Raw genomic sequence first — 27,201 nt, forward strand, 5'->3', positions numbered from 1 at the left:
GAGAGAATCTGAACTTTATCGACCCGTTCAGACCCCCGAAAACTGAGAGAATCTGAACTTTATCGACCCGTTCAGACCCCCGAAAACTGAGAGAATCTGAACTTTATCGACCCGTTCAGACCCCCGAAAACTGAGAGAATCTGAACTTTATCGACCCGTTCAGACCCCCGAAAACTGAGAGAATTTGAACTTTATCAACCCGTTCAGACCCCCGAAAACTGAGAGAATCTGAACTTTATCGACCCGTTCAGACCCCCGAAAACTGAGAGAATCTGAACTTTATCGACCCGCTCAGACCCCCGAAAACTGAGAGAATCTGAACTTTATCGACCCGTTCAGACCCCCGAAAACTGAGAGAATCTGAACTTTATCGACCCGTTCAGACCCCCGAAAACTGAGAGAATCTGAACTTTATCGACCCGTTCAGACCCCCGAAAACTGAGAGAATCTGAACTTTATCGACCCGTTCAGACCCCCGAAAACTGAGAGAATCTGAACTTTATCGACCCGTTCAGACCCCCGAAAACTGAGAGAACCTGAACTTTATCGACCCGTTCAGACCCCCGAAAACTGAGAGAATCTGAACTTTATCGACCCGTTCAGACCCCCGAAAACTGAGAGAATCTGAACTTTATCCACCCGTTCAGACCCCCGAAAACTGAGAGATTCTGAACTTTATCGACCCGTTCAGACCCCCGAAAACTGAGAGAATCTGAACTTTATCGACCCGTTCAGACCCCCGAAAACTGAGAGAATCTGAACTTTATCGACCCGTTCAGACCCCCGAAAACTGAGAGAATCTGAACTTTATCGACCCGTTCAGACCCCCGAAAACTGAGAGAATCTGAACTTTATCGACCCGTTCAGACCCCCGAAAACTGAGAGAATCTGAACTTTATCGACCCGTTCAGACCCCCGAAAACTGAGAGAATCTGAACTTTATCGACCCGTTCAGACCCCCGAAAACTGAGAGAATCTGAACTTTATCGACCCGTTCAGACCCCCGAAAACTGAGAGAATCTGAACTTTATCCACCCGTTCAGACCCCCGAAAACTGAGAGAATCTGAACTTTATCCACCCGTTCAGACCCCCGAAAACTGAGAGAATCTGAACTTTATCGACCCGTTCAGACCCCCGAAAACTGAGAGAATCTGAACTTTATCGACCCGTTCAGACCCCCGAAAACAGAGAATCTGAACTTTATCGACCCGTTCAGACCCCCGAAAACTGAGAGAATCTGAACTTTATCGACCCGTTCAGACCCCCAAAAACTGAGAGAATCTGAACTTTATCGACCCGTTCAGACCCCCGAAAACTGAGAGAATCTGAACTTTATCGACCCGTTCAGACCCCCGAAAACTGAGAGAATCTGAACTTTATCGACCCGTTCAGACCCCCGAAAACTGAGAGAATCTGAACTTTATCGACCCGTTCAGACCCCCGAAAACTGAGAGAATCTGAACTTTATCGACCCGTTCAGACCCCCGAAAACTGAGAGAATCTGAACTTTATCGACCCGTTCAGACCCCCGAAAACTGAGAGAATCTGAACTTTATCGACCCGTTCAGACCCCCGAAAACTGAGAGAATTTGAACTTTATCGACCCGTTCAGACCCCCGAAAACTGAGAGAATCTGAACTTTATCGACCCGTTCAGACCCCCGAAAACTGAGAGAATCTGAACTTTATCGACCCGCTCAGACCCCCGAAAACTGAGAGAATCTGAACTTTATCGACCCGTTCAGACCCCCGAAAACTGAGAGAATCTGAACTTTATCGACCCGTTCAGACCCCCGAAAACTGAGAGAATCTGAACTTTATCGACCCGTTCAGACCCCCGAAAACTGAGAGAATCTGAACTTTATCGACCCGTTCAGACCCCCGAAAACTGAGAGAATCTGAACTTTATCGACCCGTTCAGACCCCCGAAAACGGAGAGAATCTGAACTTTATCGACCCGTTCAGACCCCCGAAAACAGAGAATCTGAACTTTATCGACCCGTTCAGACCCCCGAAAACTGAGAGAATCTGAACTTTATCGACCCGTTCAGACCCCCGAAAACGGAGAGAATCTGAACTTTATCGACCCGTTCAGACCCCCGAAAACTGAGAGAATCTGAACTTTATCGACCCGTTCAGACCCCCGAAAACTGAGAGAACCTGAACTTTATCGACCCGTTCAGACCCCCGAAAACTGAGAGAACCTGAACTTTATCGACCCGTTCAGACCCCCGAAAACTGAGAGAACCTGAACTTTATCCACCCGTTCAGACCCCCGAAAACTGAGAGAATCTGAACTTTATCGACCCGTTCAGACCCCCGAAAACAGAGAATCTGAACTTTATCGACCCGTTCAGACCCCCGAAAACTGAGAGAATCTGAACTTTATCGACCCGTTCAGACCCCCGAAAACTGAGAGAATCTGAACTTTATCGACCCGTTCAGACCCCCGAAAACGGAGAGAATCTGAACTTTATCGACCCGTTCAGACCCCCGAAAACAGAGAATCTGAACTTTATCGACCCGTTCAGACCCCCGAAAACTGAGAGAATCTGAACTTTATCGACCCGTTCAGACCCCCGAAAACTGAGAGAATCTGAACTTTATCGACCCGTTCAGACCCCCCAAAACCTCAGCAGGTATTCCAACATGGCTGACTGCTACCTGCATCACTATGAGGAACATGTGTGGTCAATCCAGTTTGAATTTAGAGCCTCAGAGCAAGAAAAAAATGAAGTGCTGCATCTTTCCTGCGGGGAAGGTAATTGCTGATCTTGTTCATTAATGCACAAAGAAGGACGACGAGTCTTTCGTGTTGAGCAGATAATCATGACCACAAAGCACCGAAGAGGCTGTGTGAGGAAGCACTTCGGTTCTGACTCCACAAGTGAAAGAAAAGCTGCCCACCCTGCTGGGTGGGTGCTCCCCACAGGTGGGAGAGTTTCAGGTCACAAAAGCCTGTTTTCTGTCCCTCGCAGCAGCTTTTCTCTTCAAAACAGTCTGGATGAGTTGTTAGTTTAGCTTTTGAGTCCTTTCACAATGGTTCATTCGTTTCTTCTAATCCAAAACATGTTCAAAACCCAAAAAGAATCATTCAAATCTCTCTGAAATGTGTGTAAAAGGTATCTGTTGACGCACCGAAAAGGACATTCTGTGTGTTCCTGAGTGGGGATCAAGGCTGAAAATGTGCATCACATTTCAGGATCTCATCTGAATTTAATGAGAGGCTGGATCGAGCTCTTAAGTGACACAGAGGAATAAGTTCATTTTAACAACCTCAAAGCTATCAGGGAGAATTAAAGTGAAGGTTTTAGAGATGAACCTGGCAGCACAGACTTTCTGAGGCGCCTTATAAACACAGAGGCAGGTCAGAGAGAAGGCCGAGACCTTCTGGAAATCTCCTTCAGGGTGGACATCCTCGTTTCCAACTGTTATCTTCCTGCTTCATGAAGCTACAGCTGGTAGCTAAAGCTGAAAATCCCTGAATTACCTGGTAAAAGCCAGAACTGTCCCTTTATGACAACTGTGTCCGTGTTAAATACATTTTAATGATAGCAAAGACCAGTTTTGTGCAATAAAACAGGCGCCATCATGAGTCTAATTCATCTTTTCAGTGAATATTCACCTGAACATGGTGGTTTTCAACCAAATTTCAAGGATTTCTGCAGCTGTAACGCGTGAATACAACTGAAGCTGCTCCCCGAGGAAGCTGCAGACGTGTTGAACTACAAAGCAACACTCAAAAAGTCAGAGGAAAGCACCTTTTTTGGGCCTTTTATCTAATAAACTAGGATACAAACACTTATTTTAAGATAATCAAAATGTAATTTTGTGCGTCTTTGGTGCATGAATCTGCTGAGATGTCCACGGTGCTTCTGCTCCAGTATTTCATGGCACTCCTCATCATTTAAAGAGGAGAGACCAGAGAAATTCATGGATGAGAATCAGTTCATTTTGGGGCTTTGAACATGGGTCAGAATTTCAAATGATGAACTATGAAAATGAACTGTTCAGTTTTAATCAGTGAACTGAAACACAAATAAGAGCAACAGCACTGTTGTGGTGCATGTCGGCCTCTGCCAGGGCTGCTGGTCACTGGTTCTGACCCATGTGCTGCTGTTCGAGTCATTACCACCTCCTGATTGTTCACCCGCCTGAAAGGGCGAGTTCTGGTCGCAGGATCCAGGTGTGAATGGTTGTGAAACCGCCTGAAAGGGCGAGTTCTGGTCGCCGGATCCAGGTGTGAATGGTTGTGAAACCGCCTGAAAAGGCGAGTTCTGGTCACAGGATCCGGGTGTGAATGGTTGTGAAACCGCCTGAAAGGGAGAGTTCTGGTCACAGGATCCGGGTGCGAATGGTTGTGAAACCGCCTGAAAGGGAGAGTTCTGGTCGCTGGATCCAGGTGTGAATGGTTGTGAAACCGCCTTAAAGGGCGAGTTCTGGTCGCCGGATCCAGGTGTGAATGGTTGTGAAACCGCCTGAAAGGGAGAGTTCTGGTCGCCGGATCCAGGTGTGAATGGTTGTGAAACCGCCTGAAAGGGCGAGTTCTGGTCGCAGGATCCAGGTGTGAATGGTTGTGAAACCGCCTGAAAGGGAGAGTTCTGGTCGCCGGATCCAGGTGTGAATGGTTGTGAAACCGCCTGAAAGGGTGAGTTCTGGTCACCGGATCCAGGTGTGAATGGTTGTGAAACCGCCTGAAAGGGAGAGTTCTGGTCGCCGGATCCAGGTGTGAATGGTTGTGAAACCGCCTGAAAGGGCGAGTTCTGGTCACCGGATCCAGGTGTGAATGGTTGTGAAACCGCCTGAAAGGGAGAGTTCTGGTCGCAGGATCCAGGTGTGAATGGTTGTGAAACCGCCTGAAAGGGAGAGTTCTGGTCGCCGGATCCAGGTGTGAATGGTTGTGAAACCGCCTGAAAGGGCGAGTTCTGGTCACCGGATCCAGGTGTGAATGGTTGTGAAACCGCCTGAAAGGGAGAGTTCTGGTCGCCGGATCCAGGTGTGAAAGGTTGTGAAACCGCCTGAAAGGGAGAGTTCTGGTCACAGGATCCAGGTGTGAATGGTTGTGAAACCGCCTGAAAGGGAGAGTTCTGGTTGCAGGATCCAGGTGTGAATGGTTGTGAAACCGCCTGAAAGGGAGAGTTCTGGTCACAGGATCCAGGTGTGAATGGTTGTGAAACCGCCTGAAAGGGAGAGTTCTGGTCGCCGGATCCAGGTGTGAAAGGTTGTGAAACCGCCTGAAAGGGAGAGTTCTGGTCACAGGATCCAGGTGTGAATGGTTGTGAAACCGCCTGAAAGGGAGAGTTCTGGTCGCCGGATCCAGGTGTGAATGGTTGTGAAACCGCCTGAAAGGGAGAGTTCTGGTTGCAGGATCCAGGTGTGAATGGTTGTGAAACCGCCTGAAAGGGAGAGACGGCGCTGCATTGCAGGAGATAACCTGAGACCACCTGTTCTGTTCAAAGCTGGACCTAAAGTCAGGCGTCATAACGAGTTTGCTCTGCTTGACCGATGGAGAGAGGCGGCATCCATCTTTAATATTCAGTTTAATGCCGGATGACATGCTGCTGGGGGTGCTTCCAGTTCACAGGAAGCAGTTTAAATAAAGCTGGAAAAAGCTGGTTTTAGACACCGCCGGTTTGCTCCGGCCTCAGATTTAAAGGCTCTCTCAACACTTTTGATGTGAGGAACTGTGCATCGAACTCACTGCTGCTGCTGCTGAAGTAATGAAGAGTCGAGTTCATGTTTCATAGCAACCTGTCCTGGACTGGAGCTGCTGACCGTCAGAGGTCCATAAGGCTGACTGACGCCCACACCCTGAAATCTAACCTGAGCTTTCACTTACTTTCCTCTTACATTCTGCCCCCCCCCCCTCTATTTTCATGCTTTCTTTATGGCCATCCATCGCAGCAGCGGGGAAATCCCTTGAAGATGGAGCTCCATCAGTAATGATTTTCTGCTCAGCTGAGCAATGGAAGGAACACTCACCCCTCCCAGCTCACCCCTGCTCACTCTTTCTCTCTCCTTGTGTAAACCCCATCATCCATCCCTCAATGCATCTCATTAAAGTTTTAAAGTGGAGGAAAGCCAGCTCATCAGTGCATGCCTCCATCCGCCCACTCCAACCCCGCTGAACTCCACCCCGTCTCCTCACTTTCTCCCCACTCCGGGGCTGTGAGAGCGAGGCAGAAACCGCTTTGTTTAGAAAAGAATTATTAACACTTTAGACCAGGGGTCGGGAACCTTTTTGACTAAGAGAATTTGGAAATTTATTTCAATGAGAGCCATATAATATATTTTAGTAGCTCAGTAGCTCTTGGCTCGCTTTCTTTCTGCTGTCTCCTGTCAGGTATTTTGATGCAAAGGTAGCTTGGCGCGTGTTTTTCGACCGTTTCATCGATGTAATTTTGTCTTTGCAAATTAGACACACCGCAGAATTTGCTCTCTCCACAAAGGCGAATTCTTCAGTCCATTCGGCCTGAAATGTACGATACTCTTTTTTTCTTTTCGCCATCTTCTTCGTGGAAGGGTTAGCTTTGAGCTAATGACCGAGCAGACTGATTCAAAAGGGGGCGTTTACCTGTTTTACGCTGCCAACGTAGTCCAGTATCATCCAATTAAAATAATGCTCCTGCAGCCCTGAACAGGACATGAAAAATCTATGGATGGATTAAAACAAGTGAGAATATTTAGTTTTATCTGCGAGCCAGATGCAGTCATCAAAAGAGCCACACCTGGCCATAGGTTCCCGACCCCTGCTTTAGAGGGAAGAAGCTGCATCATCTTTGCATGCTAGAAAGGCCTCAGGTCTGAGCGAGAGCTGGAGAGCAGAAAGGTTGGTGCTGGCTCCAGCTGGTGTGTTTAATCTGGAGGGGAGGCTCTCAAACAGCAGCTCAGATTCTCTGCCAAAGACTGGAAACAGCAGCTGGAAACTGACTGCAAAGTCAACAAGTGAAACCTCTCCACCTACTGCAGCTAGAGCAGGAAAGGAACCCTGAAGGGAAGAGAATTCTCTCTGAAATATGGCACATCTATGCAGATGTGTTGCTTTAAACGAGCCGTTGTTCCTACCAGACCATGAAAGATGTTTTAGGATAATTAAAAACTGACTCACATACATTTTGGTTAAATCCTTATTTAAATAAAGGCCGAATTAATTGATACATACATAGATTTGGTGTTCATGCTGAATTGAAACAAGTGAAATATTTACAGCATGTATAATAAATGACTACATTTCCCTTCAGTATCAACCTACAAGTTTCATTCATTAATGAAAAAAACACTCAAGCTTGACCTCGACTAATTCTCTAATTGGAGGGAATCAGAAGTTTCCCCTGAAAGCCACAACATCCATATTTCCAGAGCATTAAGGAATAATTCAGTAAATATTATCCCTCAGCCTTTTAGCGACTCCTTCTCTGCTAACGGATATCAATATTAATGGCGCAGAAGTGAGGCCTCATTATGCTGAAGGTCGTGTCGGGATGTGGCTCCAGAGCGGAGAAAGACGAGCGAAACTCTTTAACGTTTATGGCAGAAAAGAAAAGATTTGGATAGCTGTGGGACACCCCCTGAAGGCAACCTGTCATTTCCTCTTTTAAAAAAAAAAGTTTGGAAAATGTGCTGAACCACGGCTGTGACTTTCAGCGTCTGCAAAGTGAAATCCGTCATTAAAATGCACTAAAATAGGTGCTGATTTACGGCACCAAAGAGGCTTTGAACGCTGCATCTGAGCAGGTTGGGAGGTGCATTAAAGATGAGACGATCATGTCCACATTTCACAGTTTTTTCCTGCAGAAATCCTTTAAATCCAGCGAGGGAAGATCTCCGTTTTAACGTTTTAACGCAACATCTCATGCTCGTGCACGGCCACGTGCACGGACATGTGCTGCAAGCCGTAGGTTCCACTGCACACGTGATCTCAGTCCAATGCATTTTTCATGAAACAAGAGTAAAACCAGCACTGTGAGGGGAGATTAAGCTCCTTCCAGAGGAAAATAATCAGCTGAGTTTGTTTCAAACTGGATAAAAACACCTGATTTACGGTGACATTCAAATCTAAAAAGCAGCAAAAGAATAACTGCGGGCTGCAGGCGACCCTGAAACATCCCATAGTTAAGCTGCTATAGGCCTCTGAGCCGGCCTCACTCTCCAGTCCTCGTCAATTAAATGTTAATATCAGATGGAAATTATTCACGTCGCTGACATTATTCCAATCAACAGGACCTGGAAGTTTTACGCCGCGAGCTCCGCCGCCATCACGAAGCAGCGAGTCAAAGACTTCACATCCGTGCACAGTCGCTGCACGCTGTGTGGTCAAATGTCCCAGCATGCTGGAGGGATTTCCCCCTTTGATGTGATCAAAGCTCTGCAGGAGTTGCAGCAGGTCCTATTATTGTCCTTTTTGGTGAAATGTAACCAAACTTCTGCCTTCGACGCCATGTTGGAAACATTCTGAGCCACAACACGAAGCGTGCACCTTTGAATCCTTTGATTCCCTTCCCCAGCTGGGGGGCCTCTTATATCAGACCTTTCCTCACTTTTACAGCCTCATATGACATCATATGACATTACTGTGGTCATTAACTTGCGTTTCCCCGTCTCAGCAGGTATCTTTTGAGCGGTGTTACGGTGTTTGTTGTCCCCTCTTCTCTGTCCTCTCAGCCCCCAGCTGGTCGAGGCGGACGGCCGCCCCTCCTGAGTCTGGTTCTGATGGAGGTTTCTTCCTGTTAAAAGGGAGTCGTTTGTCTCCACCGTCGCCTCGTGCCGCTCAGGGCGGTTTCCTTAGCTTGGATTCTGATTGGATTCTGATTCCAAAGAATTGGACCGAGTCACTGAAGTGTCTACAGAAGACATTTGTTGTGATCTGGCGCTTTATAAATAAACTAAATCGAACTAAAGTAGCTTTTTGTTTCAGTAAATTAGCAGCTGCATGTTCCGTAACGCACTGACAGCCATTAGCAGACATCAAGTGAAAGAAAAAGACTTCTTTTAGTGATTTGATTGTGTTTTCTGTAGCGCTGTGTCTGACGTAACCGACCTGTGTGGGTGCCATCAGGAGCTGATGCAATCAACCTCACCCTCACACAGCTGAGTGTGTGATGTAACCCCGGGGCTGCCGCGGTTAAGCGTGAAGCTCCATCACTACAGCGCTTTGCATGATGCATCACCGGGAATTAACATCAGGCCGCTGTGGCAGCAGAGCCTCATTCTCCCCAAATATTCTCCACCGGTTTCACAGAAGCGTCCTCTGCAGGGATCGTCCCCCCTGCACCACTGCAGATGAGCTCGGGCTACATTTTTCATCACAGCCGAATAATTCTCATCAGCTGAATACTGAGCAGCAGCTCAGAGGAAGGTTTACGCTCTGAAGATGATGCACGGCTGTGTACTCAGAGCAGTGATCGGCAAACAGGCTTCACAAATACATTAAGGACCGACACTTGGTGCCTGGTTAAGGTGATTATAAAGTGTCTGGCAAGGTAAGCCACAGCATATCTAGTTATTCTGCACCCTCACATATCAGAAGATACATTTTCTTTCTTAGTGAGAAGGCTTATTACCTTAAAGCCTGTGTGCATTTAGGCCTGTTCAGGCTTATTACCTTAAAGCCTGTGTGCATTTAGGCCTGTTCAGGCTTATTACCTTAAAGCCTGTGTGCATTTAGGCCTGTTCAGGCTTATTACCTTAAAGCCTGTGTGCATTTAGGCCTGTTCAGGCTTATTACCTTAAAGCCTGTGTGCATTTAGGCCTGTTCAGGCTTATTACCTTAAAGCCTGTGTGCATTTAGGCCTGTTCAGGCTTATTACCTTAAAGCCTGTGTGCATTTAGGCCTGTTCAGGCTTATTACCTTAAAGCCTGTGTGCATTTAGGCCTGTTCAGGCTTATTACCTTAAAGCCTGTGCATTTAGGCCTGTTCAGGCTTATTACCTTAAAGCCTGTGTGCATTTAGGCCTGTTCAGGCTTATTACCTTAAAGCCTGTGCATTTAGGCCTGTTCAGGCTTATTACCTTAAAGCCTGTGTGCATTTAGGCCTGTTCAGGCTTATTACCTTAAAGCCTGTGTGCATTTAGGCCTGTTCAGGCTTATTACCTTAAAGCCTGTGCATTTAGGCCTGTTCAGGCTTATTACCTTAAAGCCTGTGTGCATTTAGGCCTGTTCAGGCTTATTACCCTAAAGCCTGTGCATTTAGGCCTGTTCAGGCTTATTACCTTAAAGCCTGTGCATTTAGGCCTGTTCAGGCTTATTACCTTAAAGCCTGTGCATTTAGGCCTGTTCAGGCTTATTACCTTAAAGCCTGTGTGCATTTAGGCCTGTTCAGGCTTATTACCCTAAAGCCTGTGCATTTAGGCCTGTTCAGGCTTATTACCTTAAAGCCTGTGTGCATTTAGGCCTGTTCAGGCTTATTACCTTAAAGCCTGTGTGCATTTAGGCCTGTTCAGGCTTATTAACAGAAACTGCTTTGATACTTCAGCCTGAAAACATGACATCATCTAAATATGACATCTTTGTCAATTCCTCCACGTGCTTAGGCTGAGAGAAGGGAAAGAAAGTTACCATCGGAGGGCGATCTTGATGGGCGTGGTGAGGCAGGAGGTAAAGAGGTCGGCTGGGAGGTCCGGGTTCATAGGCAGCAGCTCGCTGGCCTCGCAGGCGGCCAGCTGGATACAGTTCTTCATGGAGGGAGGCAGCGGCATCTGTGCAAGTGGGTGGCTGGGGTTGATGGCCGCCACCTGAACGGAGACACAACAGGACAAGGCATGCTTTAGATTCATTCCACCACATCAGGCAGGTGTGCAGATGTCCAGCCAACCAGTCCTATAACTCAGTTTACTCCACTCAGACAGAGAGACATCCTGATTTAAAGGAGACCGAGCGCACAACAGGACATTATATCACAGAGATATTAGGACCACTTTACATTCTGCATGCTTTATAGTGTAGTTTTGGCATAAAATGTCTCATAAACTGATATTTTATTCACAACAGAACAAGGAAAACACGTCAAATGCTGAAAGTGAGACATTTTACTTATTCATAAAAGATATTAGCTCATTCAGAATCTGACACATCTCGTGGGGGGGGGGGGGTCCAAAAGCAGCATCCCTTCTCTTAAGAGGACACCACTCACTGGACCAATGTCACCCGGATAAAACTTGAACTAAACATTTCTTTGTTTTTCCTCCGCTGAGCTCATTCCAAATGAGAGATGCTGCATTCATTAGCAGCCACTGCAGGGCTGTTTTTATCTTTATGAGCTGCTGTAACACATTAAAAATTGAAACATGGCATTGGAAAAACACGAGAAATCTCACTAAAGCCTCAAACAAACAAGCACAACTTTTAGTTTCTGCTTTGGACATAAGCAATAAAAGTCACTTTTTTTCAGGATTTCTCACCGTTTGACCACAGAAGATGCAGCTTTTTTGGGATTATGCGGCCTGAAGCTAACATGCTAAACGTGACGACTGAAACCTCTGAGAACATCGTGATAAATTTGAGTAAATTACACCCCCCCCCCCCGCCTCTTAGCAGGTGGTCTGTGGAGGAAAACATCCCTCTAATCTATTCTGAGAGCAGAATTAGAGAGTCATTTTCCCATTGTGGGACGGCTCGCTCGATACCTGCAAACATGAGAAACGGAGAAGCCATGCACATTACTTCAAACTAATTGTATCTGGAGCTCCTGACTGTTTATGTCCTTGTTGTGCTGTTGCACCGTGGATCCGTTTGCTGGGAGCTCGATACGGTTCGTCTTTTGCTGAGTGGACTTTAATGAGTTGTGGATCTTACAGGAAGCAGCGATCCATGACCTCTCCTCATCATCACCGACTCCTACGGCACGCTTAGATGATTATATTATTATTCTTACCGGGGCTTTCGATTGGATTCAAATCAAATCGATGTGAACAACTGAAACACGTGAAAACGTGCTTCTTTTTTGCTAATTCATACAAAAAAAGCTCCGGCTAACAGCCTGAGATCAACGGAGCGACTGAAGCACACAATCCAACACACTTCCAGGCACTGAGATATTACAGATGAAGCTGGATTCAGAGAATTATTTGGAGGAGGGGCTTTTTTCTGCAGTGTTTGAGTGAACTCTTATCAATCGAGAGCCATACACGATATTCCCAAAAGTATTCGCTCATCTGCCTTTACACGCATCCCGTTCTTAATCCTCAGGGTTTAATATGACGTCGGCCCCCCCTTTGCAGCTATAAACAGCTTCAACTCTTCTGGGAAAGCTTTCCACAAGGTTCAGGAGTGTGTTTGTGGGAGTTTTTGACCGTTCTTCCAGAAGTCTGCCTCTCAGTCTCTGCTCTAATTCATCCCAAAGGTGTTCCATCGGGCTGAGGTCAGGTTCTTCCACACCAGGATCAGCACATTTTGGCTTTGATGAGTCAAAAGGCTCTCGAGTGAGAAAGTAAAGAGGACGGCAGTCACAGCAGGAATCAAGTGGACGGCGCCACAGAAGTCCCGCTGGCTCTGTGACGCCCGCCAAAGGCCTCTTACATCACGGCGTCCTCATGCTGCAGCGGGACAGGTAGCTGTGAGATGCGAGCAGGATCTGCTTGGTCAGCACAAACAAATCAAGCTGAGGTCTGAAAGTGTGCCCCCCCACACCCTTTCTATCATTTCATCTTAGCAGCAAGCAAACAAATCTTTAGATGATAATTCAACCCCTTCCTGCCGGTCGCTGTTGGTCTGCTCAGTTTGACGGGACATGACACCATGTTCCCAAAAGTATCGGCTCATCTGCCATATGAACCTAAGTCACATCCCATTCTTAATCCTCAGGGTTTAATATGATGTCGGCCCCCCCTTTGCAGCTAGAACAGCTTCAACTCTTCTGGGAAAGCTTTCCACAAGGTTCAGGAGTGTGTTTGTGGGAGTTTTTGACCGTTCTTCCAGAAGTCTGCCTCTCAGTCTCTGCTCTAATTCATCCCAAAGGTGTTCCATCGGGCTGAGGTCAGGTTCTTCCACACCAGACTGGCTCATCCATGTCTTCATGGACCTTGCTTTGTGCTCTGGTGCAGAGTCATGTTGGAGCAGGAAGGGTCCATCCCCAAACTGTTTCCACAGAGTTGGGAGCATGAAATGGTCCAAAATCTCTTGGTTTGCTGAAGCATTCAGAGTTCCTTTCACTGGAACTAAGGGGCCAAGCCCAGCTCCTGAAGAACAACCCCACACCATAATCCCCCCTCCACCAAACTTTACACTTGGCCCAATGCAGTCAGACAAGTACCGTTCCCCTGGCAACCACCAAACCCAGACTCCTCCATCAGGTTGCCAGATGGAGAAGCGTGATTGGTTAGTCCAGAGAACGCGTCTCCACTGCTCTGGAGTCCAGTTGCATTTGGTGATGTATCAAATCAAAGCTGTTAGGAACTACTTGAACACCAAAGAAGAAGAAGAAGAAGGAGGACTGACTGTAGCTGGGTCTCTGATGCAGTTTTTGACTCACATTCAGAGGACATGAAGAAGAAAAGGTTAACTGAAACTGTAGAAAAAATAACAGAAAATGCTCAAAAATGGTTCAAATAAGACATAAGAAAGGAAACAAGCCTTCAAATAGCTCCTGACCTGGAAGAGATGTCCGGTGTTACCAGATATTCTCAGAGAGAAAAGCAGTTCCTGAGGAGGAGCTCTCTGTTTTGGTTCGGACAAATGAATCACAACCTCTCTCAGTGTGGCCTGAATCGCTCTGACAACAGCACGCAGCCCAGTTTATTCACCTCGAACCGGCTCAGGGAAACAGTTTCTTTCACCTCCTGCAGCAGCCACAGTTTGAGCGCTGCAGCCATTAATGAATTCCAGTTTTCTTTCTCATAGTTTTGGATACAAATGAAAAACCTCAGCAGCACCGAAAGCTGCACCTTCGCCACATGAGACGAAGCGCTCGTCTCTCTGGCTTCTGCTGCTTTGAGCTGGTGAAATAACTCAATAACAGAGAGTTTATTCATCACGTAAATAGTCTCATTTCTCTTTTCCGAGAGTGTAATGAGGAACATTCACATGCAAAGGCAGACATCTCTGAGGCTTCCCGCTGTGTCATCTTAAGAGTATTGTGAGGAAACTGTGATAATCCTGACGTTAAACACAACAACACAGCCAGCAGAGGCTGATTAATGCCACGCTTCCGCTGTAATTACCTCATTAGCATACTGTAATCTTGCGAATTACCATGAAAACCATCATGACAGCTTTCTTTTCTCTCTTTCACTGCGGATGAAATGCTACATCTGCAGAGAATTCTTTCTCTTTGAAGGGACGTTCATTTCTGAGACTAATTCTGCACACGAGGAGGATTTCGGATGCAACACGGCGCCGGCGGAGGAGCGCCGCCGTGCGCCAGCAGCAACCCAAATGTTTCCCTAATTGGAAAATACATTTTTACAGCCATGCATTCGTTATTCATTAAATTGAAAGAAAGAGAAAGGAAGCTAAATGTGAGCAACCTGGAAACAGCAGCAGCACAAACGCCTCGGTGCTGCAGTGACACACGCTCTGCCTCACAGCTAAAGCACTCAGAGATGCACACAGGAAGTGATGAGATATTTAAAAGGGAGCAGGTGGCTCTGTGCACTCAGAGCAGTTCGACTCGCAGCCTGATGGACTGCAGCCTGATATATCCTCCACCCGTTCATCCCATTCAGGGACTCCATCTGCATCACTGCGGTAATCAAACAGGTGAGATCGGGACAGACAGTTGGCTGATTCCACCTGTGAACATCCATGTCAGGGCACAGGGCTGCAGCTGCAGGCAGGTGAGGGCGGGGGACCCCCCCGATGGGTCTTCTGCTCAATTAAAAGGTCAGAAGTCATCACCGCTGTCTTTATCTTCCATGACGCCGCCCAGTAACACGCTGCCTCTGCCACGGATGTGTAAGCACCAAGGGGGGGGGGGGTTAAATACACATATGGATGTTATGCAACTTCCCCTGAATTTAGCCAAAGTACTTCCAAAGCTTATGTCCCAGCAGAAATCCTTCAGCTAAACCTTCCAATAAACACTTCCACCAGAGAAGAAATATTAAACAAAGCCTCCTGCTGCAGGCCATGGTTCATCTCCCACCTTGACTCCTGCAACGCTCTCCTAACTGGTCTCCTAACTGGTCTCCTAACTGGTCTCCTAACTGGTCTCCTAACTGCTCTCCTAACTGCTCTCCAGCCTGTGCTGTGAAACCTCTGCAGATGGTCCAGAACGCGGCGATCAGCCTAAAAGAACACGTCCCCCCTCTGTTCATTGAGCTCCTCTGGCTGCCCTTAGCCGCCCGCATCAGATTCAAGTCCCTGATGTTAGCTACAAAGAGCTTAATGGAACGGCTCCATCTACTTGAATGCTCTTGCAAAGGCTTCTGTCCCAACTGGGTCCCTCCGTTGGTCCCAGGATTGTCGTCTAGCAGCTCCTACACCACGCCTAAGACAATCCAAACTCTGTTCATGTGTCGTCCCACGATGGTGGAATGACCTACCGAGCGCTACCAGAACAGGGGCGTCCCTGTCTATCTTCAAGAAGCTCCTGAAAACCCAGCTCTTCAGAGAGCATCTCCTATCCCAGCACTTACCTTGTACTTCCCTACCCCCTCTATCTCTGCACTTTATCTTTCTGCACTTCCTTCTCTGCCTGCACCCTATCTCTACTCTGTCCCCTCTGACAGAGTCGGACTCCTGGGTTCCTTCTATTTAGCTTATTGTTAGCTTTTTATAAAGCTGTTATATCTTCATTTGTAAGTCGCTTTGGATAAAAGCGTCTGATAAATACAGAAACATAAACATAAACATAAGACTAAAGATGGACAGTCAGGCCAAAGGACCGGTTTGTCCACCAAAGAAAAAGCCCACAAAGGAATCTTCCTCATGCTGACACCTACATCCTCCTCATCCTCATCTCCACCCAACTTCACAGGATGCTGCATTTGCTGGATCTTAGAAGTTTGCTAACAACAACAAATTAGCATCAGCTGTTCTTCAGTTCTCTCAAACAAATGAGCTACTAATGCACCACCAGCTCTTTGTCTAATGTTTTACATCCAAACTCGGATACCCGACTTCTGCTTGGCCCAGTTGAAAGTTTGCTTTTTCCCTCATTTGTTGTTGCAGATTAAACCAAAAGCCACGAGTGCATAAATAAACATGCAATAGGTGGAGAACCTGCAGGCTGGCTTCACCTTCCTGAGCCCACTCATGAGCAGACTCATGCATACAGAAGGGATCAGCAGCAGAAAATGGGGAAAACAGGAATTACTTGGGAACAAAATGACCAGCCGGGCATCAGTTTGCTGCTGGGATCCTTCGGGTGATTTTTACTACATCACAGAGCATAGAAAGAGTGCATTTTAAGAGTCTGTGGACACATTATGCTGCTGTAATCCTCTCCTCGAGGTCTTTTTGGTGGATCACAGCCATGTTGACACCCGCTTGCCTTGACCTCTGCAAAGTCACACGGAGAAACCACCAGGTGAGGCTGAGAGTGGAGACGTTCCTGATGGGTTCTGTCAAATATTGCAGCAACTCAGCAGTTTCTCTGCTGCCTTTGCCTTCACTTTAATGGACACCGCAGCGCTCGCAGCAGCTTTTCTTCGCTCCTCACTGTACATCCACTCGTTTTCCAGCCAATCTACAGTGAGGCTGAAACTTCTCCATGAATAATTGAAATGAATGACAGCGCCATCTCATTAGGAATTCACACAACACGCCTCAGCTGGGAGAAAAAGAAGGACAACGTGGTAAAAAGACTACAGAGTGTGTGTGAGGGGGATATAAAACAAATCCCAGTTGCTAATTTTCATGGCTGCATCACAGCACTGGAGAGGACTCCAGCTGAGGACCATGACTCAACACCAATTAGGCCTCCTTCATAAATGCTGTATATACGAGCGGTTTCAGTGAAACTGCTCCCTGTGTAACACTAATATCTCTTAATACCAACACTTCATTTTCTCCTACTTATTTGCACACAATAGACATAAAAGTCCCAGAATTAATGAGAGCACAATTCTCTAAATACACAAATCCATTGATGTTTGATCATTCCTCTGAGCAGGTCGATGAAAAAGCAGTCGCAGTCCTAAATGAGAACCAGCTCTGAGTCAGAAAACGCCACATTCTGACGTGTTTATCCTGTCAGAAAGTCAGAAAACGCCAGATTCTGATGCTTTTATCATGTCAGAAAGTCAGAAAACACCACATACTGACGTGTTTATCATGTCAGAAAGTCATAAAACGCCACATTCTGACGTGTTTATCATGTCAGAAAGTCATAAAACGCCACATTCTGATGCTTTTATCATGTCAGAAAGTCAGAAAACGCCAGATTCTGACGTGTTTATCGTGTCAGAAAGTCAGAAAACGCCAGATTCTGACGTGTTTATCGTGTCAGAAAGTCAGAAAACGCCAGATTCTGACGTGTTTATCATGTCAGAAAGTCATAAAACGCCACATTCTGACGTGTTTATCATGTCAGAAAACGCTACATTCTGACGTGTTTATCGTGTCAGAAAGTCATAAAACGCCACATTCTGACGTGTTTTATCATGTCAGAAAGTCATAAAACGCCACATTCTGACGTGTTTATCGTGTCAGAAAGTCATAAAACGCCAGATTCTGACGTGTTTATCGTGTCAGAAAGTCATAAAACGCCACATTCTGATGCTTTTATCATGTCAGAAAGTCAGAAAACGCCACATTCTGATGCTTTTATCATGTCAGAAAGTCAGAAAACGCCACATTCTGACGTGTTTATCGTGTCAGAAAGTTGGAAAACGCCACATTCTGACGTGTTTATCATGTCAGAAAGTCAGAAAACACCACATTCTGACGCTTTTATCATGTCAGAAAGTCAGAAAACGCCACATTCTGACGCTTTTATCATGTCAGAAAGTCAGAAAACGCCACATTCTGATGCTTTTATCATGTCAGGAAGTCAGAAAACGCCACATTCTGATGCTTTTATCATGTCAGAAAGTCAGAAAACGCCACATTCTGATGCTTTTATCATGTCAGAAAGTCAGAAAACGCCACATTCTGACGTGTTTATCGTGTCAGAAAGTTGGAAAACGCCACATTCTGACGTGTTTATCATGTCAGAAAGTCAGAAAACGCCACATTCTGACGCTTTTATCATGTCAGAAAGTCAGAAAACGCCACATTCTGATGCTTTTATCATGTCAGGAAGTCAGAAAACGCCACATTCTGATGCTTTTATCATGTCAGAAAGTCAGAAAACGCCACATTCTGATGCTTTTATCATGTCAGAAAGTCAGAAAACGCCACATTCTGACGTGTTTATCATGTCAGAAAGTCAGAAAATGCCAGATTCTGACGTGTTTATCATGTCAGAAAGTCAGAAAACGCCAGATTCTGACGTGTTTATCATGTCAGAAAGTCAGAAAACGCCAGATTGTGATGCTTTTATCATGTCAGAAAGTCAGAAAACGCCACATTCTGACGTGTTTATCGTGTCAGAAAACGCCACATTCTGATGCTTTTATCATGTCAGAAAGTCAGAAAACGCCACATTCTGATGCTTTTATCATGTCAGAAAACGCCACATTCTGAAGCTTTTATCATGTCAGAAAGTCAGAAAACGCCACATTCTGATGCTTTTATCATGTCAGAAAGTCAGAAAACGCCACATTCTGACGCTTTTATCATGTCAGAAAGTCAGAAAACGCCACATTCTGATGCTTTTATCATGTCAGAAAGTCAGAAAACGCCACATTCTGACGTGTTTATCGTGTCAGAAAACGCCAGAATCTGATGCTTTTATCATGTCAGAAAGTCAGAAAACTTAATACCAACACTTCATTTTCTCCTACTTATTTGCACACAAACTGCGCTCCGGTTTGCATGACTCAGCACATTTTTTCCTTCTTTTGGCCTCATTTACATCCCTGCTGCTGCCGCTGTTGTGTTTGTTTGCACAGCTGCCCACCTCCAGCTCCTGCTCCCTCTGCAGGGCAAACTGTTTAAACGACTTGACGATGATTCCCGCGTTGGAGCAGTCGTACACGAAGATGGACGGGCTCCCCATCCACGTCTGCAGGTCGTAGATGGACAGCGGGATGTACTGGGTGTAGTTCTGAAAAACACCAAGAGAGAAAGCCAGAGATTGGGTGAGGAATGAGGGGGAAGGAGCATCGTCTTTAGCTGATAACTCACTTTTATAGATTTGTGTTTAATTATTAACCAGGCATCTGTTTGATGAAAAGTTTGGGTGAAGGATGAGAGACACATTAGAAAAAAAGAACATTTTAATGAGGAAAAGTAAGAAAAATTATGGGAACAAGTGAGGAATATCAATCTATGCTGGTGATATTGAAGGCGTTGGACCCACACAGGTTCCCTGACAGGGACAGAAAAGCGTTGCTTTACAGGACAAGTCGTGTGGCCCGAGGGTGCACTGAGGACCTGGAGAAAACCGCTAAATCCAGACAACAGCAGTGCATCATTATAAGAGGGTGCTTACTTACAGGACGGGGCGACTGATTCGCCAACGTCAGTGAATCTGTGCACATTAGCAGAGCTCCGTGTGAAGGGAAGCTGGGTTTTTTATGTTTGGTTGTGAGGTTATTTGCTCTTCTAAGAGCACTGGAACCTTCTCTGGAACCTCCTGAGGCGCTGATTTACTCTACCTGCATTTTGATCACAGCCTCCTCGATTCTACTTACGTTTCCAGGCGGAAACTCCCAAAGCAGGATGATCTAATGGCCGAGTTGGCAACATGGATGATGGTCAATTAGAAGTCTTACAACTGCAAACGTGTGCAGAATGAATTCAAACCACCTTTAATGGGCATCCTCAGACTCTACTTTTATAGAAGAGTCAAATCTGAAGCATCAAAGGGATGAAATGAGGATGTTTCCAGATGTGTGAAGTAGAAACATGAGCTCTACCAAATGAAAGCAAAAGGAAATGTTTGGCTGGTTAATATGAGAGAAAATAAGTGCTTTTAACCACCCAAACAGGTGTGTGAGAGACAGTTAAAAGATCCTGAGCCATGACTCATACACAGAGCTTTAAATTGTTAAGGAGTCTTCAGGAATAGTTCTCCAGGCTTCTTGAAGGACATCCCAAAGCTCTTCTTTGGATGTGGGCTGCCTTTTGTTCCGTTCTCTGTCAGATGATCCCACACTGCTTCAATAATGTTGAGGTCCGGGCTCTGGGGAGGATTCATCCCTCCATAAGACCTGTTGCCACTGATTTTCAGTCCACTTCTGACTGGTTTATCATGTCAGAAAGTCAGAAAACGCCACATTCTGACTTGTTTCTTGTGTCATTTGGCACAGCTCAGCCTTTTCTCCCTGTTTCCCTTCCTTAAGAATGGCTTCTTGACAGCCACCCTTCCATGGAGACCATTTCTGATGAGGCTTGGACCAACAGTAGATGGATCAGCTGAAGGTCCAGATGCATCTCTCAGGTCCTGTCAGGTCACAGCTGGATTTTTTCCTCTTTCTTAAGGACATCACTTTCAGATCCTGTTCATCTGCTGTAGATCGTTTTTTAGGCCTGACACTTCTTCTTTTGTCCTCCACTTGTCCAGTTTCCTCAAATGTTTTAAGGACACACTGCACTCCATGCTGAGATATGCCAAGTTTTCAGCTAATAGCTCTTTGGGAATCACCTTGTTGCTGCAGAAATCCTATTTTCTGTCTGTCAAACTGTGTTTTCTTTGCTGTTTTTCATAGATGCAGCTAAAGAAATGGGAACAAATGATGTGTCTTTGTAACAAAGTGCCTAATGATCCAATTTAAAATGGCTTCTTTGCTAAGTTGTCTGTAATGTGTCTGTTACTCCTCTGAAAATAGTCAGGTGCAAAGACTGGACTGAAAATGAATGAAAAAGCAGAAAATATCCAAAGAAAGACCTTCAGAAAGCCTGAAGAACTGTTGCTTAAGACCAGTTTAAAAGAAAGTCTGGCTGCTTGGAAGGAAGATATAAAAAAACGAGGGCTGGATCAGGACTTTTTTAGATAGCTGTACATTCAGGTTTCCCCATATAATGTTTGCAGAGCTTCGATATCGCCCCCCCACTAATGCTCCCCTCCAACAGATCATCGTTACCAAGCAGATAAAACAACTTCAGACTTTCCAGAAGTTTTAAATATTCTACTAAAAATCTGAGCAACCTTTAAACAAAGTCTAATTACCCTGTTGTAAAACAGTCCCTTTGTGCTCGTCTCCTTAAAGCACAGAGACTGAGACTTCGTGTCAATGCATTATGTAACGATCATAATACAAAGCCCACTCCAAATTCAGCGACAGCTAATTTGACCAAAGAGATCCGGCTGATCGCTGAGTCTGTTCAGCGAGAGGCAGAAAGAACAAGCAGGAGAGGAAGATTAAATCACTCTGTGGCTTCTCATGAGGTTTGGCACAGTTATTTGAAGGTTTACAGTATCAATCTGCAGGGAGTATGAAGTTGTTCTTTCTGTAGGCTTTGATAATTTCTTCTTTCATCTCAGCAACAGATAACTGAGTCTTTGTTGGGACCTCTGCATTAAAGTCCCAGAATTAATGAGAGCACAATTCTCTAAATACACAAATCCATGGATGTTTGATCATTTCTCTGAGCAGGTCCATGAAAAAGCAGTCGCAGTCCTTAATGAGAACCAGCTCTGAGAGTCAGAAAACGCCACATTCTGATGCTTTTATCGTGTCAGAAAGTCAGAAAACACCACATTCTGATGCTTTTATCGTGTCAGAAAGTCAGAAAACGCCAGATTCTGATGCTTTTATCGTGTCAGAAAGTCAGAAAACACTACATTCTGACTGGTTTATCATGTCAGAAAGTCAGAAAACGCCACATTCTGACTTGTTTCTCGTGTCAGAAAGTCAGAAAACGCCAGATTCTGATGTGGTTATCATGTCAGAAAGTCAGAAAACGCCAGATTCTGACATGTTTATCGTGTCAGAAAGTCAGAAAACGCCAGATTCTGACGTGTTTATCCTGTCAGAAAGTCAGAAAACACCACATTCTGATGCTTTTATCGTGTCAGAAAGTCAGAAAACACCACATTCTGACGCTTTCATCATGTCAGGAAGTCAGAAAACGCCACATTCTGACGTGTTTATCGTGTCAGAAAGTCAGAAAACGCCAGGTTCTGACGCTTTTATCATGTCAGAAAGTCAGAAAACGCCACATTCTGACGTGTTTATCATGTCAGAAAGTCAGAAAACGCCAGATTCTGATGCTTTTATCGTCTCAGAAAGTCAGAAAACGCCACATTCTGACGCTTTTATCATGTCAGAAAGTCAGAAAACGCCAGATTCTGACGTGTTTATCGTGTCAGAAAGTCAGAAAACGCTACATTCTGATGCTTTTATCGTGTCAGAAAGTCAGAAAACGCCACATTCTGACGTGTTTATCGTGTCAGAAAGTCAGAAAACGCCACATTCTGACGTGTTTATCGTGTCAGAAAGTCAGAAAACGCCACATTCTGACGTGTTTATCGTGTCAGAAAGTCAGAAAACACCAGATTCTGATGCTTTTATCGTGTCAGAAAGTCAGAAAACGCCACATTCTGACGTGTTTATCGTGTCAGAAAGTCAGAAAACGCCACATTCTGACGTGTTTATCGTGTCAGAAAGTCAGAAAACACCACATTCTGACGTGTTTATCGTGTCAGAAAGTCAGAAAATGCCACATTCTGACGTGTTTTATCATGTCAGAAAGTCAGAAAACGCCACATTCTGACGCTTTCATCATGTCAGAAAGTCAGAAAACGCCACATTCTGATGCTTTTATCGTGTCAGAAAGTCAGAAAACGCCACATTCTGACGTGTTTATCGTGTCAGAAAGTCAGAAAACGCCACATTCTGACGTGTTTATCGTGTCAGAAAACGCCACATTCTGATGCTTTTATCGTGTCAGAAAGTCAGAAAACGCCACATTCTGACGTGTTTATCGTGTCAGAAAGTCAGAAAACGCCACATTCTGACGCTTTCATCATGTCAGGAAGTCAGAAAACGCCACATTCTGACGTGTTTATCCTGTCAGAAAGTCAGAAAACACCACATTCTGATGCTTTTATCATGTCAGAAAGTCATAAAACGCCACATTCTGATGCTTTTATCGTGTCAGAAAGTCAGAAAACGCCACATTCTGATGCTTTTATCGTGTCAGAAAGTCAGAAAACACTACATTCTGACTGGTTTATCATGTCAGAAAGTCAGAAAACGCCACATTCTGACTTGTTTCTCGTGTCAGAAAGTCAGAAAACGCCAGATTCTGATGTGGTTATCATGTCAGAAAGTCAGAAAACGCCAGATTCTGACATGTTTATCGTGTCAGAAAGTCAGAAAACGCCAGATTCTGACGTGTTTATCCTGTCAGAAAGTCAGAAAACACCACATTCTGATGCTTTTATCGTGTCAGAAAGTCAGAAAACACCACATTCTGACGCTTTCATCATGTCAGGAAGTCAGAAAACGCCACATTCTGACGTGTTTATCGTGTCAGAAAGTCAGAAAACGCCAGGTTCTGACGCTTTTATCATGTCAGAAAGTCAGAAAACGCCACATTCTGACGTGTTTATCATGTCAGAAAGTCAGAAAACGCCAGATTCTGATGCTTTTATCGTCTCAGAAAGTCAGAAAACGCCACATTCTGACGCTTTTATCATGTCAGAAAGTCAGAAAACGCCAGATTCTGACGTGTTTATCGTGTCAGAAAGTCAGAAAACGCTACATTCTGATGCTTTTATCGTGTCAGAAAGTCAGAAAACGCCACATTCTGACGTGTTTATCGTGTCAGAAAGTCAGAAAACGCCACATTCTGACGTGTTTATCGTGTCAGAAAGTCAGAAAACACCAGATTCTGATGCTTTTATCGTGTCAGAAAGTCAGAAAACGCCACATTCTGACGTGTTTATCGTGTCAGAAAGTCAGAAAACGCCACATTCTGACGTGTTTATCGTGTCAGAAAGTCAGAAAACACCACATTCTGACGTGTTTATCGTGTCAGAAAGTCAGAAAACGCCACATTCTGATGCTTTCATCATGTCAGAAAGTCAGAAAACGCCACATTCTGATGCTTTTATCGTGTCAGAAAGTCAGAAAACGCCACATTCTGACGTGTTTATCGTGTCAGAAAGTCAGAAAACGCCACATTCTGACGTGTTTATCGTGTCAGAAAACGCCACATTCTGATGCTTTTATCGTGTCAGAAAGTCAGAAAACGCCACATTCTGACGTGTTTATCGTGTCAGAAAGTCAGAAAACGCCACATTCTGACGCTTTCATCATGTCAGGAAGTCAGAAAACGCCACATTCTGACGTGTTTATCCTGTCAGAAAGTCAGAAAACACCACATTCTGATGCTTTTATCATGTCAGAAAGTCATAAAACGCCACATTCTGATGCTTTTATCGTGTCAGAAAGTCAGAAAACGCCACATTCTGACGTGTTTATCGTGTCAGAAAGTCAGAAAACGCCAGGTTCTGATGTTTTTATCATGTCAGAAAGTCAGAAAACGCCACATTCTGACGCTTTTATCATGTCAGGAAGTCAGAAAACGCCACATTCTGATGCTTTTATCATGTCAGAAAGTCAGAAAACGCCAGATTCTGACGTGTTTATCGTGTCAGAAAGTCAGAAAACGCCAGATTCTGACGTGTTTATCGTGTCAGAAAGTCAGAAAACGCCACATTCCGACGCTTTCATCATGTCAGGAAGTCAGAAAACGCCACATTCTGACATGTTTGGCCCTGAAATGGCGCTCCAACTGTGTAAAATCAGCCAGTTTTTATCTCTCCAGCACCTGAGTGAGCAGTTCTGTGTGCGCTACCTTATTAAAAACCCAGATTTCTCCGTTGACGGTGGGTCGCGGCACTCCGTGGCCGTTGTAGTGGAAGAGGACTCGCTCCTCCTTGGCGTTGCGTCTCAGCGAGGTGCAGAGCTTCTTCACTTCGTCCACTGTGGGGTCCAGACTCTGCTTGTAACGTGCCTGAAAACACAGAAGAAGAGAAGAACTGTTTCACAGGTGGACTTTCACTCTGTGTGGGTAACATTTAGCCAGAAGTATGTGATGAAATTCCACGATAGCAGCTAAAACTTCATCATGGTATTATACTTTATAAGGTATGTACAGCTGGATATTACAGCAGAAGATGATACATTCATCTGTTTACTTTAGATTTTGCTTCGTCTCTGGACTGCGTGTCCAGTGGAAAAGATAGAAGGGGAATCAGAGTGTGTGATGGAAATGGAAAGAGGCAGCAGGCCTGCACTTCAGCATCAGTGACCCAGTCCAAAACCTGACCAATCACAGCCAACTCGGTCATCTTCTCCAACGAATGAGTCTATAAACAGCATTATTTCAAAGAAACTCGGTGCTGCACGGTGGTTCGATTGCATGTTCTCCGGCTTCCTCCCACCACCCAAAAACATGCATGTTAGGTTAACTGGTCCCCAGCAACCGGGGAGCACCAGCCAGTGTTTCTAGTGCGTCAGGAAGAGCATCCGGCGTAAAACATGTGCCAAATCCTTACTACCTCTCCAGTAAACCTCCCCTCTCCCACCCTCGTCCCTTGCAGACTGCCTAACCCACATAAAAATCCTGGTTCTCTTCCAATTTTCTCAAATTAAAACAGTGATAAAACTGAGCTCCTCCTCATCGGTTCCAAAGCAACACTATCCAAAACCTACAGTTTCCACTGTCTCCCCCTCCATCTCCCCTCATCCTCGACAGTACTCTATCTTTTCGTTCACATATCAATAACATTAGCCGGTCTGCATAATTTCACCTCCCTCACCCCCCCATACAGCAGCTCCACTGGCTCCCAATAAAGTTTCGAATTGAATTCAAAATCCTTGTGTTAACTTTTAAGTCCATTCACCCCCACACTTCAAATCCAAACTCAAAACCTACCTTTTCAAACTTGCCTTTTCCCAATTATTTCATCAAGTTTAACCTGATTTTGTTATCATTGTTTGTGTTGCATTGTTTTTAATCTATGTACGGTGACCTTGAGTGTCCAAAAAGCGCCTACATGTAAAATTTATTATTATTATTATTAAATCGAGGCAACCCCTGACAAAGGGAGAGGCTGAAAGAAGAAGAAGATTTCAAAGAAATTCGACCAAAGCACGTGGGAATAAAGTCATTCTGGAAGCTTCAACAGCATTTTAAATAGTTTCTTTTCATCTTTTTGTCACAGAATTGACAGATTTCATTAAATTTGACACAAACCGTATCAAATTCAACCAAAAAAGGTGTTTTAAGCAACACGTGAAGCATAAATCGCTTCTTTATTCAACAGCTTTCTTACATTTAAGAAGGATGTTGCTCACAATTGAAAATATCAACCCAAAAATAAGGATCTGAATCAGTGAAGAAGTGACTAAGAAGCTGGCAGAGATATTTCTTCTGCAGCGTCACGTGGAAGATGTACGGCTTTCAAAGCTTCTTCGTGTCGTCTAATAACAACGATTTATTCTCACAAACCGAAGGAGTCCAACCACGAAACCTTAAAAAGCAGCTGGACAGAAATAGCATCGAAATCTGAAAAATAGAAGCAGATAGTACACGTAAAAAACCCAGTGTGAGCGTTAAGTTTGACTACTGTTGCTGCGCTGCTGTCAGCTTGTTTTCTGCCACCTGTTGTTTTGCTTCTTCTCACACTTCCCTGCCTCGTGTGATTTCATAAGAGCAGAGTCAGCATGGAGCTCTGGTGAGAGTGGATGAGCTCGACAGCTTTTAGAGTCGGAGACGGAGGACGTGCGCGCGTTTGAGCGCCTTCGCTTCATTAAATAAAGTGCATGCGTGTGCACGGATGAAAGGGACACAGAGGTGTCATAGTTATGCAACAGAGAAGCACCCGTGGAGACCAGTCTGAATCATTATCACACTCACCGAGGCCCTTCTGTTACATAACAAACATGGCTTCCACCGACCAGCCGGCCGCCTGACGAATGGCTTCGCTTCGCAAAATCAATCCATGCTTCAACTTTTACTGTTTGAACAAAGCCCTTAAAGACGGAGTTTAACCAGTTCACCTGGCAGAACTGTGACGGGAGGATTTAACAGCTTTTATCAGACATATTCAAGCTTTAAAGTGAAGCAGGGCATCTTCATTTTTTAACATTTATAAATTAATGGACGAGTTTCGTCTGTTTTTCTGCTCCTAAACTAAAAAACTTTGATACATTTTTGTTAATTCCACAGAAAGTTTAACACTCTGCAGCGTTGAATTTTCTT

At 45.1% G+C, this 27,201-nt stretch overlaps 1 protein-coding gene across 7 annotated transcripts in view; it reads right to left on the reverse strand.

Moving 5' to 3' along the window:
* Positions 1–27,201, reverse strand: part of rptor (regulatory associated protein of MTOR, complex 1) — a 195,466-nt gene that overhangs the window by 113,663 nt on the left and 54,602 nt on the right. For all 7 annotated transcript variants that reach the window (XM_072384159.1, XM_072384158.1, XM_072384156.1 and 4 more), the window contains exons 5-7: positions 24,790–24,948; positions 18,938–19,084; positions 10,555–10,730 (exon numbers count right to left, since the gene is read on the reverse strand). In XM_072384159.1, coding sequence (XP_072240260.1) covers positions 10,555–10,730; positions 18,938–19,084; positions 24,790–24,948 — 482 coding nt within the window. The remainder of the gene's footprint in view (positions 1–10,554; positions 10,731–18,937; positions 19,085–24,789; positions 24,949–27,201) is intronic.

Source organism: Leuresthes tenuis, unplaced genomic scaffold, assembly GCF_036924035.1.
Source record: "Leuresthes tenuis unplaced genomic scaffold, fLeuTen1.0.hap1 SCAF_4, whole genome shotgun sequence".
NCBI lineage: Eukaryota > Metazoa > Chordata > Actinopteri > Atheriniformes > Atherinopsidae > Leuresthes > Leuresthes tenuis.